Source organism: Anas acuta, chromosome 5 (assembly GCF_963932015.1).
Source record: "Anas acuta chromosome 5, bAnaAcu1.1, whole genome shotgun sequence".
In the NCBI taxonomy this organism is placed as follows: Eukaryota; Metazoa; Chordata; class Aves; order Anseriformes; family Anatidae; genus Anas; species Anas acuta.
In genome coordinates this window covers 18,762,099-18,777,606 of record NC_088983.1, presented here as the reverse complement: position 1 = coordinate 18,777,606, position 15,508 = coordinate 18,762,099, and the positions used below count along the sequence as shown (strand labels likewise).

At 38.0% G+C, this 15,508-nt stretch overlaps 1 protein-coding gene across 2 annotated transcripts in view; it reads right to left on the bottom strand.

The window, feature by feature from the left end:
* Window positions 1–7,790: 7,790 nt before the first annotated feature.
* The window catches only part of GALC (galactosylceramidase), a 40,608-nt gene continuing 32,890 nt past the window's right edge, over window positions 7,791–15,508 (bottom strand). For both annotated transcript variants that reach the window (XM_068683012.1, XM_068683013.1), the window contains exons 15-17: window positions 13,518–13,681; window positions 12,246–12,322; window positions 7,791–10,392 (exon numbers count right to left, since the gene is read on the bottom strand). In XM_068683012.1, the coding sequence (XP_068539113.1) occupies window positions 10,249–10,392; window positions 12,246–12,322; window positions 13,518–13,681 (385 nt within the window). In that variant the 3' untranslated portion in view covers window positions 7,791–10,248. The remainder of the gene's footprint in view (window positions 10,393–12,245; window positions 12,323–13,517; window positions 13,682–15,508) is intronic.

The window sequence follows — 15,508 nt, the reverse complement described above, 5'->3', positions numbered from 1 at the left end:
AATCACTGCTCATTTACCTCTCCCGTATTTCTGATTATGCTGTTCTGAGACACTTGGTAATAGCGAAACTCATCCTCCCTTTCTGCATTCACACTGTTGACCCTTTGATTTTATAAGTTTCTTGATCACCCCAAAGTCAGACAGTTCTAGTTTCTGTTATAAATGAAGTCTCAACTCAATCTGAATTTAGTAATATTTATACTTATATAAAAGGTATAAAAGGTATAAAAGGCAAGTAAACCGCGCTGGGTGTGCAGGGAGTCTACGCTCCACCAACACGCACACACGAATATCAAACATTCTAAATATATAGAACATTGCTTTACATACTAAACGCAAGTACGCCTATACATTTGTACAATAAGAAAAGGTAACACAATCCTTTAAGTTCCATAACTTAACAGTCCCCAGTTTCCATTCCTTTTCTTGATTACAAACAAGTCTCCATTTTCCATTCCTTTTGAACAATATGTCTCGCTTTAAGTTGTCGAGCAACTCGGTCTTCAGGCCTTATGTATCCTGTTCTTCCCAGATCGAAGAAAAGCATATCCATCTCCTTCTCAAGGCCAATGAGGCCTGGGTCAAAAGGCATGTTCAGGTCAACAGGGGGCGTAACAGCAAAAGCCTTCGATGGCTGTAGCAGCAGAGGGGCCAATGGTGTAGCAGTCGGATCAGTAAAGGAGCCCGCAGCTCCCTCACTATCCGGCAAGCCACACGTTTGTGATTGTGGCTCCACATGGCTCTTCAAGGCCTCAGAGATTGCTCGCCAGGTGCCAACCAATCCCACTGCAACCTTGTCATTTTTAGTTGCAGAGTCCCACACCTTGACCTCAGTTTGGTCCCATATTTCAGGCTCATAAACTGTCCAATTGTTAATAAGGAGAATAAGCTGTAAGGTTACCAGGACAGTCTTTGTTCCTAAGGACGTATGATTCCCCATAATGCGCAACTGCTTACCAGCGAGAGCCAGTTGTGTGCATGGGTCCGTTTCTCTCAGCTTGAGCTTCTCTCCAGCTCTAGAGTGCCCATTTCCAGCGACTTTCTGTATGAGCTTCTCTGAGCAGTTTGCTGAGTCTGGCCGAACCCATCTTCATGAGGCAATCAATGTGCCTGTTCCCATCCTGGTCTCCATTCTGCCAGCCTGTTCCTCTTCACTTCTTTTTCCTGCTTCTTTATTGATCATAACTTCATCGTGTTGCCTTTTTTATCTTGAGGGCAGGCTCCCCTCTTACACCCTTCTCTCCACAGCAGTTCTTTTCAAAACAACTTTTCATTGGTCAAACAACTTAGAATATAACAACAGCAGCAAACACCCAGCAAATTCCATGCCTTAACGGCTGGAGAACAAGAAACACCAGACTGCATGGTGTCTCCTGAATCACCCTTCTTTGTTCCCTCTAAGCTCTTTTACATTCCTGATGGCCTCATCATTAAGAGTCTAGTGTTATCTCAACCACGGGGCTTTCCAACCCCCATGGCCACACTCCCAAATCTCCCCCTTCTTTATTAATATAAACCATTTTCGCGACACGAATTACCACTCCATATATAACATTTCCATCCTGCTCTTTGTATCCTCCCTTCACACAAGCTTACAGGGCCTCTGCATTTCCCTTTTACTTTGAACTAAGAACCGCCTTCTTCAAGGCTAATTTCTCAGCCTGTGCAAACATGCTTCTTTTTTTCCTCTCAAAGTGTTTCTGCAGCTGCCTATTGATTTGGTATTTTAAAATTAAAGCAGAAGATATGAGCTCCACACTTCAGGAAACCTCAAATTGACAGGAAATAGCAATCTTACAGCTGTATGCTGTAGAAAGCTCTTTATATGCCATTCTCATCTATTGACACATCTTGTCTGTTGTTTACTGCTGTGATCCCATCCGTGCTGACATGCAGCTTTCCTGTACAGCCTCAGTTGGGTACCTAAAGCTGCACACAACAGTACATGGGTGCAGGTTGCTGGGGTTACCCTCCAAAATCAGGGTTTGGCATGTAAAATTCTTTTAGTATATGAGCTGTAACAGCTTAATTATGGGAGAAGTGCAAACTCACTGTGCACTAAAAATAACCAGTGCAGGTCCTTTCAAAACACGAACACACAAATTAAAGATTACTGAGACTCACACAAAAGCTATGTTACTGGCAGCAATGGGACATTTGGGGCTCTTTCCTGTTTTAATGATTTTGATCCATACAAACCACTGTAAGGTAATAGATGCTTTACAAAGTGTTTGTTTTTATAGGTTAATCTGCTTAGACCAGATGCAAAATTATTAAAAGAAGAATTAGTATTCCTTTTAAGGGATGCCATGGGTTTTGTGCACAGGCCATCCACAGTCTCAACGTTATCTTCTGGAATAAAGCTGCCTTCGTTCTGTTTTCATGGCTCAGAGAGGCTGGCCCTGAACCCAGCAACACGGCTTTCTTCCTTATACTTACACTGCCATCTAGTGCCTCTGGCACAAAACGCAAGCTACTCTCCACGAACTTGTCACAAAAGATAAAAAGTCTAAGGTTCATGTCAAGCCTCAATTTTTCATTTGGAAACCAATCTTTGTGATACCGCTATAGATTTTTCTGAGTACAGATCAGACTTGCTGTAATGAGGTTTCTTTTTTTTTTTTCGATGTAGCCTGAAGTATGAGCTCACTCTTCTGACTGTCTTGGCTGTGTGGTGTTTTCAAATCTTGTGTCAGCCACACTCAATGAACCAGAATGGCATTGCTGTTTATATGTTTTTGGTTAGGACTCAGAGACTTTTCCACAGGGAAGTAGGTCTCAGGAGGAAAAGAAGTAGTTATAGTTAAGCAACAGTGTGAACAGTGTTCATTAACTTCAGGAACACATTAAAAATAGGTGAGCACAGATGCAGAAAGTAGACTAGGCCTTTAGTTTTCCTCATACCATTCTGCTCTTTTGCTGGGTAAGAATTACATCAATTTTCTCCATGAAAAGGGGGACCTGTATTTCTGAGGGCATTTCACTGAGCCTGTTTTTTTTTTGTTTGTTTGTTTGTTTTTAAGATGTATTAACACAACTCCTCCTACCTTGTTAAGTCATTATAGGCATGCAGAAACCATGGATGCTTTCCTTGTGTATTTCTATGTTAAATGTGTCCTTTTCCAACCTATCCTACTCGTCTCCGTTCTACTGGGTCTACTAGGCTAAACAGTCTGTGAAGCACAGCACGTTGCTGTATCTTCTCTGGAAGAATCCTTGCAGGCAGTGTCAGCTGTGGGTGCTGTGTCTACGCTTCAGCTCACCAATTTCATCACTTCTGTCTGCTTTTCTTGACTGAGTCTGTTGGACAAAGAAACCCCAGGACACCAACATACTGACAGTACATGATATCAATGGAATACCCTTCCAAAAACTGTGAAAGACCCCATTGTATGATTATCATTAGAAGCAGAGCATGATCAGTGTCCCAAGCACTGCAGCTGACATTAATAATAAAGTAGTGTCTTCAGTGACATATTCAAAAGGAAATAAGGAACCACACCCAGTCCCTCACCATCAGTAATGCAGAGCAGACAACAGCCAAGCAGAAGCACATCAGCCAAGTGACTTGCTCTCAGAGAGAGGCCTGCACTGCCACTTTATGGGTTACACTTTCAATAGGAGGAGACACTGAGCTTTTAATCAGTTCATTTCCCTCGTAACACGTTTATTCTTTGTAGGAAGGCAGTTAACACAGCAGCTGCATTTCAGTTCTATTAAGCAACAATGCTTTGTGCCACTATATCCCCCAATTGTTCCAATTTTCTACTAAGGAAACTGGGGCATGAAGTGAATGCAGGACACACCATGTTAGCAATAAATACAAACACTACATTACCCAAGACATGCTGTTTAGATCTGCACAGTGCCCATATTCATACTGGGTTGCACAGGCACTTTGAACAGCAGTTGGAGTTTGGTATCCTTTGACTGGAATGCTCCAGATTTCCATCTACCACTCATTTTAAGTGTTAGTAAATTTAATAAATATTATTAAAAAATCCAGAACCGCCTGGGACTGTACACAGTGCTCCCGAATCATTTAAAAGGAAAACTGTACATATTGAAAAATCAATACAGCTTCATCGATAAAATTCATGATATTCTACTCTCAGAGCACTGCCCCAACTAAAATTGAGGCAAGTAAGGAATCTCCAGATTGTCAGAAACATAGGGCATGCAAAAATCACTTCTCTTCTATCTGCAGTAGAGAGCACTGGTGATATTTACATGGTGCTGAGTTCCTTGCAGGATTAAAGAACTGGGATGTGATTAGGTCCATATTCTTTTGAAACAGGCAGGCACAGGGAGAGAAAGTCATTCCAGTTAGGCAATGCAAGGCTTACACCTCACAGGGAAGAAAATAACCATCATCACATTTGTAGTCAGCTCATACCTTAGTGGAATCCAAATCCAAAGCTGTAATCAGGTTTTGATGTAATAAAAGAAAACCAACACCCTTTCTGCATCAGGCTTGGGGGGGGGGGGGGGAAGGTGTGTGAACGTTTTGATGGTAAAAGGGGATGACAAACAGAAACATGGACTAAAAGGAAAGAAAATCCTTCAGACTATTAACATTCTAATATGCAACTGCAGAAGAACAGCAAAGATCTTTCCTGACTTCTATGAGGTTGAGAAGCGCAAAGACGGAAGAAACAATCATCATCTACCATTCCCAGCTCACCAGCAACACAATAAATATTGGACACATTTTGCAACACCAACCTTGCTTTTACCATAAATTGGGAAGAAAAGCTAATCTCCCTCTATCCCTTACACAGAACAGAAAATGAACAATTGTTTGCTTAAAATCAATGGTAGAATAACCACCAACAGAAAATAAATGGGAAATCTCCCACTCTTTTGTCTCAGCACTCAAAGGAAAGCCCAAATACATACACTAGGGAGAAATACTATTTGGAGAGCAGGTCCACAAGGCCTTCTCAGAGCCCTCCTCCTGAAAGGGACTTGCCCTGCTGTATTGAGTGAATTCCCTATAATGCTGGCAAAAGTTTTTAGGATAAAATATCAGCTGAGCAGCAAGAGAAACCTAAAGTTGAACCATTAAGTGGCAATCTTGGACCAAACAGGAAATAGGAAGCTTATGCCAAAGACATTGTGCAATCCTATGCAGCTTTATAGATCTCTGTGTGGAGACGTTATTGTGCTCCTCAGCTCAGCACAAAACCTGCCTCGTCTCTGCAGTGAATTTATTTATTGCTCCCACTACAAGAGCAATCACATTAGAAGAGGACATGGACATCCTTAATAGGATTTGCTGTTTGTCATTGCTGCATGCTCTTTCAAATGACTCAAGTAACTCTGTGTAATCAGGCTATGAGGCTATATAGCTGCTCCTCAGAGATCTCAGAACAATCTCAGAACAGCTGACGCACATGAAGCCTCCCAACACCTTGGAAGGAACACTGCAGTAAAAGCAAAACACACACTTCTTTCTTACAGCTCTGCTGTTATGCTAACAGAGAGAATAGACCTGCATCCAGGAGGAACAGAACTTCTGAATCCATCCAGGATTCATAATTACAGACACCCATTTCATCAGCACAACCTGTTGCCAATTTTTATTGCAAAAATAAATAAAGCAAGAGCTCTTAATGGGAAAAAAAAAAAAAAAAAAAAAAAGCAGCATGAAGACTGAAGTTGCAAGACCTAGTGTTCTTGGAAAACAGTAGTATTAGTGTGTATTAGTGTCTAATAAGATTTGCATTTTGCTTTTTTTTTTTTTTTTAATGAGAAACAGCAAGGAAGCTAACTACTTCCCAGTACAAACTGAACAAAGAAAATCAAATTAAACCTGGACTGATCTTTGCTTTTCCTCATGCTGTTTGGGAACACATGCAGAGTTTGGTTTCTTTAAAATAATCATTTAGGTGGTCATTTCTCCATCTTAGTCCAAAGGTTCCCAGACTAATGATGCACTATGTTAGTCTGGTGTACTGGGTTTGTATTTCCTCTTGCTGGTCCTAGAGTTTGCATTGCACCAAGACAGCTTGTGCTACAGTTCTTCAGCTTGAGATGCATCCATAAGCACCGTAAAACAAAAGTGACTTTTCCTGATCTTAAATGAAGTTTTAACACTCAGCTAGTTACACTGAATACCATGGTTTAAAAAAAAATAAATAAATTTCACCACTGTAATGCTTTTGTAGGTTACTTTTGTCAGCACTTCAGAGATATAACTAAGTTTAGCCTGTGGTGTACAGAAGTAGAGAGCAGGTTTAATGCACTAATTGCTAAGTTACTTTGGCCCCTGACAAAACTGGTGTTCGGGCTCTTTAACTGTTTCTAACCTCATCCAAATACAGTTCCTCGAAGACAGAAAGTCCTCTTTAATGTTGTCTTAGTCACTGTGAAAACCACAGAGAACCATTACAGCACATGGTGGAAGTTTAGGAACACTGCTGCAACGTACACTAAGTCAGTTGTAGTTACCTGCTTTTTTGTGTTTATGCTTATGAGGGAGGTTCCCCATCATCCACCAACTGCAGACTCGAATTTATTTTATTATTTTATTTTTTAAATTTGGCCTCAAAGGAGGTTGTAGCAGGGCGAGGGTCAGTCTCTTCTCCCAAGCAACAGGACAGGAAGAAATGGCCTCAAGTTGCACTGGAAGAAGTTTAGGGTGGATATTGAGAATAAGTTCTTTACTGAAAGGGTTGTGAGGCATTGGAACAGAATGCACATGGAAGTGAAGTCACCATGCCTGTAGGTATTCAAAAGATGTGTAGATGGGGTGGTTAGGGTCGTGGCTTAGTGGTAGAGTTGGTAATGCTAGGTTAACAGACTTGATTATCTCAGAAGTCTTTTCCAACCTAAATGATTCTATGAAATTGACACTGTCAGCTTCAAATCTACTCACAGTGTGTGTGTGCAACTTTTTTTTTTTTAAATGAGTCCTAGAAATAAGAGATTTTAGAAGACTGATTGCAGTGGCTTGTATATTGCCAAATATGGCTGGAGGATGGTAAGGAGAAGCAAAATGGACACAAAATGAGATGCAAACAAGTTTTGCAGAAATTTGAAAATGCCACAAACTGTGGTCATAGCAGGTAACCTCGAAGTTGCATGGCAGAGAATAAGAGACGGAATCAATTTTGATGCAGTGTTGTGTTAACTGAAGTGATAGCCTACAATTAGGTTTTCCTACAGGAGAGACTGCACACTTGTTACTGACACTAGCTATTGGAAGACAGTATTTTCCAGAGCAATTCATATCTACTGGCATGATTGCCTGGAAAACATGACTAGCTCAATGGAATTGTCCTCCCCTTTTAAAGTTGAACCCTTAAGTTAAAGGGAGTGGAGGAGTGGGGATGGTACAGAGCTGGAATTGAAGTTAAATTAAAAAGAAAACTCAAGGTAAAGAAGCCTCATTTAAACTTTAAAATATACCTGCACAGCACTGTCTACTTCTATACCTATAAAGAGACTTCCAGCTAAAGTTCACAATCCCTTAGTACTCAGTAGTTTTGCATGAACGGCCCTTAAATTCAATTTAATTCCCTTAACTAAATGAAAAAACTCAGCAGAAAAAATCCACACAACAGACGTAAGGAAAAACGTATATTGAGCACTATAAGTAAGTCCTGATGTATATGGATTTTGAGGTTATTTGTTAATGAGGAATGTTTGGCTATTCAGTATCAGAAAAACTGTTCCAACCAAATTAACCCAACGCCAAGCATCTTTACCAGGAATTACAATGAAAAACCTGTCAGCTTCCTTACTGGAGGATACCAAGACCCATTTACAGAAGCATTCTGCACAAATAAAGGGTTTTTAAGTGCTTTATTTGTCCATTTGGAATGATTAGTATTTATAATCAACAACATAAATCTACCCCTCAATGAAAGACCTGACAGCTTGTTATTACCAAGCATATTACAGCCTGCTGAAGGGTGAAGAATTACAGACATAAGGATGAATAACATTATATCACCATTAAATCACTTACTCTGTTCATAACAGTTTAATTCTCTAACATTAATAAATTAGGATTAGAAAAAATAATCAACATTTCCAGTGACAAAATACACTGTGTTTAGTACACAAAATAACAACAGTAGTTTATTACACTAGTGCATTAAAAGGTACTAAAAAATGGACAACTCCTTTGGAATAACTTCTTCGTTGCTAATCTTACACAAACATTGCCTGCAGCCCACACAAGATTTTCCTATTAGGGAAATCTATCACAAGTAAAATAAGTTTATTCTATTAACTTTTTCTCCTGTATTCGTTATTATTTGAATATAAGGACCTAAAATTAGATTCCTTCACGTCTGGAGTTCCCAGTGACATCCCCTCTTAAATCAAGCAAGTAATGAGCAGATTTGCATCCACACTTCAACCACCAGAATGAAACTAAAGTAGAAAATAGTTTTTTATTTTTCAACCCATTTAAAGAAACAATATTTGGAAGCCTTCTACAAGAATTTCAAACTTCAGTGCTTTACACCATTGTTCAAGGTTACTTGCACATATGAAATTTGCGCTTATGAATGATTCATAACCAGCTGTATAATTCTTACAAAACTAAAAAATTTCATCTCCACTTACTAGAGATGAAATTGGGGCCCCTTCCTTCTCCAAAACCTGACTTGGAAGAAAAACTTTAAAAAAAAATTTCTAGTAATAATTTCTATTGCATTAACTATCTTAGGTGACAGCTTTGAAGACCAAAGTCAATGCTTACCAGAAACAGCCTTCAAAATAGAGTGGATCCAAGTAACATTCAGCATAAATTGAAGTATATTGCAAATCTGTTTCTCAAAAGAATCTCCAAGATTCTCAAAGATACTGCCTGCTAGAGATAGCCTTATTCAGATACAAGTGGCCTATCATGTTTGCAGAAGTACTTGCTTGCCAATTAAATAAGATGTGAATGTGAAAAGCAGACACAGGAGGCATGTTTTGTTATGGCAACAGAGATTTTCATGCTAAATAATGAACAGAAAACTTCACAAGCCAGCTGATGAAAATCCCATTCACTAGCTCATTATAGTCACAATGATTTTTTTTCCTGTAGCACAGTAACTTGGAAAAAAATGTGAAATATCAGAGAGTCCCTCCTTTCAGACTGCATTTCTGATCCTTCAGAATCTTACTCCGATGCATAGAAGTTTAAAAACAGACACTTGTGTCAACACCAGTGCCTGACACACTAGGCAATTCTGTCTGCATCTACCTGCTGTCACTTACCTTATGAACAGGTTGCAAAGTCTTATGGACAAGGATGTTTTTTTTCCCCGTTTCCTTTAATGCAAGTACATGATAGTATCCATACCTCCTCTGTGCTAGAATAATATAATAAACTCCATGACATATTGTTATACTTGAATTATTTTATGCTCTAAGCTTTAGATCATCACAAATGAGAGATGGATGCCAAAGCTTCTACGAACAAAAAGATGTTTTTCGATATATGACCTGACATGGAATGCCAGCATCCAGGACTCTGGATTTTTATTCTTTGCAGCAGGCAAACAAAAACACAAAGCTTTCAATAATGAACTGCAAATTACAGTATCTTCTAATCTATTTCAATCCTTTCATTGAACAAAGGAGGTAGTTGATAAATAAGACATATCCTGCATTGCCTGTTCAGTTTGTATGGCACATTTCCATTCCACTGAAAACACAATATATTTTAAGGCTGGCAGTGTAAGTTGGAAGAAGTAATAAAATACATTTGGAGTATTTATTGTAATGTCTAGCCTCAGACTGTAGTAGAAACACAGGCAAAGCATCTTTTTTCTTAACACAGAAAATTACATTCTTCATCTAAATGAAATCTGAAAATGATAAACCTACAACAGTATGGGGCCACTGGCATTTAATTCTTCAAGAGTGAAAGGAATGGACACAATCATGTTAGTGTTAAAAATGCAGCTTGAAAAGCCTTTATCATATATGAACTTCCAAAGTTATCTTAAAATGAGCTGGAAAGTTAAGATCTTATTATTCAAAGGATTTAAATCCACAAAGTTGTTTTCATTGTTACCTTGAACCAAAGTTCACCCCCAGAAATCTAAGAGCAAAAATCCCATAGCAACCAGGGGATAAAGTTAGTCATGTTTATAACTAGTCAAGTAAACTTTTAACAAAAAATAGGATGAGGATTCAGGTTCTTTTCCATCAGATCAATCACAGTGTTGTCCCCAAAGTTTAATCTGTCTCTTCTTCAAAGAAAGATGAGAACTGCATTCTCCAAATGCAAAAGCCAGCTCAGCTAGCTTCAACATGAAAGTTGTCAAACTGAGCAAACTCAAATGAGCGAGTTCCAATAGCAGCCCATCCGTTACTTGGTTTAGAAATGGTGACATTCTCCCAGAGTGGATAACCATTTAACAGCCCTGAGGCAGAAGCGCCCTGTCAGAAAACAGAAAGAAAGTTAGCTTTGTAAAAATCCAGCCATCAAATGTGTTGACACTGAGACAGCCTGTAAGGAAGATGAGACAAGCCTGAAAGGTGTCAGGTGAACTCTCAACTCTGTTTCACACATTTTCCACGCGGAGGTACTTCTAAATAATCACACAGAACCATACAGTGCTTATCAGCTCTGTGAGACACATCTAATGCCTTTACAGTTCATATATAGAAGGTTCATCTTTCCCCAACTCGCAGCTTGCAAACTCACTGCAGAATCTCAAAGGTACACTGGTTTTCTTCTTGTGCTGGTGTCATACTCCCTTAAAACAGCCAGCTGTTTTGAGGGGCTTAGCAAAGCTAGAGCTACCTGGAACTACAAAGCAGTTCTTTTGTGGATATAATACACCTGGCATTGACTCTGCACAATTAGGCAAAAAGTCAAAAGAAGAAAAGAATGATGCATTTTAGTCATTAAGTTTAAAGGAGGGAATTAGAGAACTTTCAAGTATAATGTTACCATTAAAATTAAGAACAGTTTCAGTAAAAGTTAAATTTTAACTTGCCAATATGCTCCACTAACTTGTAGTTAGAAAAAAGAAAAGCACTCTATTTTACCTGTATTTCTTAATCTGAGGGATAATTACAGACACAGGTAAAACCAAAGAATACTTTCTAAAAAGCAATATGAGAGCTCTCACACGATCAGTATGAGGCCTCTACAATTCTGTTATTGCCTCGAAGGCATGTTTAGTACAAAATATTTTAACAGTGCAGATGGAAGTCTGTAGCATCGTAATTTTAAGATTAACAAATGTCATTGTTTTGTGCTTTAAATAGTTTACTCTCATCTTTAGTACCACATTCAGGTTAGTAAGCACCTTAGTCCATTTTACAGATAGCAGTCACTGTCATAAATGTGGGTGTACAAAAACAAAACTAAATTACTTCTATTTCAATGAATGTCTCAGATAAGAGCATCCCTTTGTCTCCTAGTACAAAAGAATAAAAGGAAAAAAAAAGCTAACACTCACTGACATTTTAGCATGAGAGAAAGACTTAACACTGAATTTCAAAGACAGTTTGTTTCTGTACAAGATATCCTCAACTAGGATTTACGCTTCCTCATTATTTCAGGCCACATGCAGTTGTGAAAGTTATATTAGGCAAGGGAATTCGGCAGCAGAGGAGCTTAGAGCCTTTGAGTTACTTGCACCAACATCAATTCCAGCTAATTGCACAGGTATATTTTAAATAAAGTTTGGTATCAGTTTTCTCACCAAGCAACTATGGTCCAAAAAGGTAAACACACACACAACAAAAAAAAAAAACATACTTTAGACAGGCTTCTAATCAACTGCAGACAATTTTTACTGCAAAATACCCATGCTTCCTCAGTACAGGAAAGAAGAATAGCTGCTCAACCAAGTTCCCCAGTTCCAAGCCCTTAGGAGGCACCACCTATGAGGACTTGGCACTCAAAGAGAATTGATGGGAATCAGATTCATAAAGCAGACTAGTTTAGTAGAGTCTTCAGAACAGGAAGTCAGGTCATGATCCTTTCATTAGATTAAGCAAAATATTTGCCTCTAACCATCCTATCACCAGCTTTCAACTCATGATTCTGGTTCTCTTCTATACCCTCTCCAGTTTCTCAAGACCTCTCTAAAAATACAGGCAACAGAACGAAGTATACTATTTCAACATTGGTTTAAAGTAACAAATAGAGATATTGTTGTTTTATATAGGTAATCTAATGCAAACAGTCTCTCAGCAGAGGAGCATAGTTTTGTCTGAGCCATTTAGTATTGGAATTTTCATAGCTGATTTTCTAGCTTTTTAGCCCATGTCCTTACCTGGATGTTGAGTGTAAGTGTGTGCCATGCATTGGCCCGGACACCAGAAAGTCCCTTCATTAATACTTCTTCTCCAGCTGTAAAAACATGCTTAAGGTTAACAAAGTGCTATTTCACCCTTTTGCCATTTTGACAGATAAATACCAAACTAGCAAAAAAGAAAATCTCATTTTCAGACATGTTCAGGACCAAAAATCTAAAAGTTTCATTTGCAGCATGGAGGGCTTAATATATAACCTAGACTCTGTACTGTCTGTGCATTCCCCCATTTTGACAAGACCTTTTCTCTACTGAAACCTCCAATGCTATTTGGCCTGAAATACAGACTCCCTCTACTCAGAATACAGGTTGAAGAAGTATGAGAGTAATTATTGCTCTGTTTGTTCTACAGATCTCCTTGTTTACATATTAGAACTTTATAAATTCAGAGGATTTGAGATGCCACATCATATTGCTGAGTTCTAGGCCAAAATTTAAACTAAGAAGAAATCAGGCATGATTGACACCTGGTTAAGAGACCTTAAAGAAAAAACAAACCTAAGCATTAGAAGTAGAATCTTCAATTATTCAACAGACAGTTTTAGCTGCAAGTTAATTTAATATTCAGGCTCCCTTCCAGAAAAATATAAAAATCACTGAAAATAGATGTGGAGAAAAAGTTATATGGCCTAATAAGTGTCCCCATCTGAAATAATTAGGTCATTAATCAAAATCCCCTCAACTAGGAAAAACTATTCTTTAAGTAATGCTGATATATCTTACCAATAGAATGGACCACAGTCCATTCTAAACACAAGCATGTTTTTACACAGAGATAAACTTAAGTTGTGCAGTTACAAATTGCGAAGTTTCCCTAAGGAACAACAATGTGTTAAGAGGCTATCTTCGCATGAGATGTACTGTAGATTTACTGTAGATTTAGAAGTTGCATTTGAGTCAGAAACTATTTCTTCCTAGGTGTAGCAGAAGAACACAAAACAAACCTTTCTGTATCACTGAATCAGAGTATTTATGAAAAGCAAAATAATTTGCATTTGCTATTATAAAATAGCTTTCTGACTATCTTCTGCTGATGAAACCTGAGAACAAGAAATGGAACGCCTATTCATGTTCAGATGCTCTTGCTTGCATAAGAAATATGACCATCATTACAGCATAGTGGGTCAAGTGATGGCAGATGAGTAACAAAAACTGAATGATTACCTTAATAAAAACATTAAGCACAGTTGATGTTCATACATCAGCATCTGCTTTTACTAAATGGCTGCTTACCTAAGTCACCAGTGACTCTGTAGGTGCCATCTGCATAAACCCAGAAGAAAACTCCTTTCGTACGACGAACATATATCCCACCATTGTCAACTCTTCCAGCAATAAACACACCCCCATCATCTTGCTTTTCTATGTAGATGTCACAAGTGACTGTCAGGTTCACCCTGTAAGAGCAGTTAAGTGTGTGTTTTTTTTTTAAATGAGAAAAAAAATGGATTTTTTTGAGCAGGCAGTAGATAGAGTACTCCCTACATAGCACAGCAACATTCTTGAGAAGAGATTTAGGCATCCTAATTGGGACCTATGGGTGTGACAGACACAGATTCATCTTCACTGATGACTTGTCAGGACTGGTTGTTTCCACCTGTGAGTTCACAAAGTTTCTCGGTATGAATATTTCTAATAGACCAACAACAAACATAAGTGTATTGCCAACATGTTAAAATCTGTCACACAAAAGGTTTGTGTTGTCCACAGTAATGCTTTCGGGCTTACAAAAATAGAAGTTGCTTTTAGATACCAATCAAACCCAAGTTTCAAGGCACTACTACCACATTCTGTTAGAATTTTAACTTAATTTCTCTAACATTTTTAACATATAGGCCAGGTCTTAGGAAACCCAGACCTCTTGCTCAACATGCAGAACAATTTTTTTTAAAACAAAGTTCAGATAGGTTGAAATTACTTGATTTTTTTCCTGAGCCAATACTTCATCTCAACTGTAAAGCATCAGGTTTTACATGTAATGACAGCTGCAAAGGAAAAAAAATCTACCATTAAGCAAAGGAATACCGGAACAATGAAATAGCACTTGGAACATTTATCCAAGTTGCAGCACTAGCTTCTTAGAAGTAAAAAATTATGTCTATTGATGAACATTCAGCAAGTTACATTTCTACATCCCATATCTGAATCAACTTCCAATAAACTATTGTGAATATAGATACAGCTACAAAGTCATATATTTAGGAAGCTTCCAATTATTCAGTTATTAATTTACTATACGTAGAAAAACACTCAGTGTCCTCAGCTCAGTTGACAGAAATCATTAAGGATACCTATTTCAGGAAGTCATCTTCTCAGATCTTACATAAAAGAAAAGTCTCATATTTCATTCTAATACAATGTTATTAAAAGTATCAGGTTCTTGGATAGACATTCATTACACAAACTGTGTGAGATTTCTTTCTTGCCTCCCTATATATTAAAGGAAAGACTCCCACATCCTGCTCAAGATATTATAATACTGGAATCAGTGAGAGTTAAATAGTAATATTTATAGGATATAGCTAGGCTCAGCATAACAAGAGCAAAACTTAAGAGTAGAAATACAGAACTTTCACAAGCACAAGATTAAAATCCAAAGTAAAACTAAAGAATCCTCAACTTTAATCATAATAAACTGCTATTGATGACTGAAGTCAAATATCTTCCCATACAGAAATTCAGAGCAAGATTAGTTCAATATTTATTTTTATAGTGTACAATAATGGTTGAAAATATCTACCCAGGCTTAAACTGGAGACAAAGCAAGCAAATCAAAGGGCCTGAAATTGAAGATTTTCATTACAAAACATTACAGGTGTGTAAAACTTCAATAACCTGGTGAGTATTCAAGAAGCAAGTTTGTTTTGAAAATAAGATAAAAACTCAAAGAAGTGGAACCAAAATGAAAAAAATCAGAAGATTCCTAGGGATTTCAGTATAGTAATTTAAGAGTACATTCTATGTACCAGTTACAAGGATCACTAAATATGACCTACTCAATGAGGGGGAGCTGATTATAAGGGGAATACAAGGCTTTACTTAACAAAAGGCTGCAGAAAGTAAACGAAAAATCTCCAGCTACAAGATAGTGGTATGTTTTCAGGCTTCAGAGCAAAGTGATTCGATCATTTGTCACAGTCAGAAGTAAGTTTGATATATGTTATGAAAAAGCATTTGGTTGAACACTGATCTGATCACAGTGAAAGAATAGACAGAATAGCTAT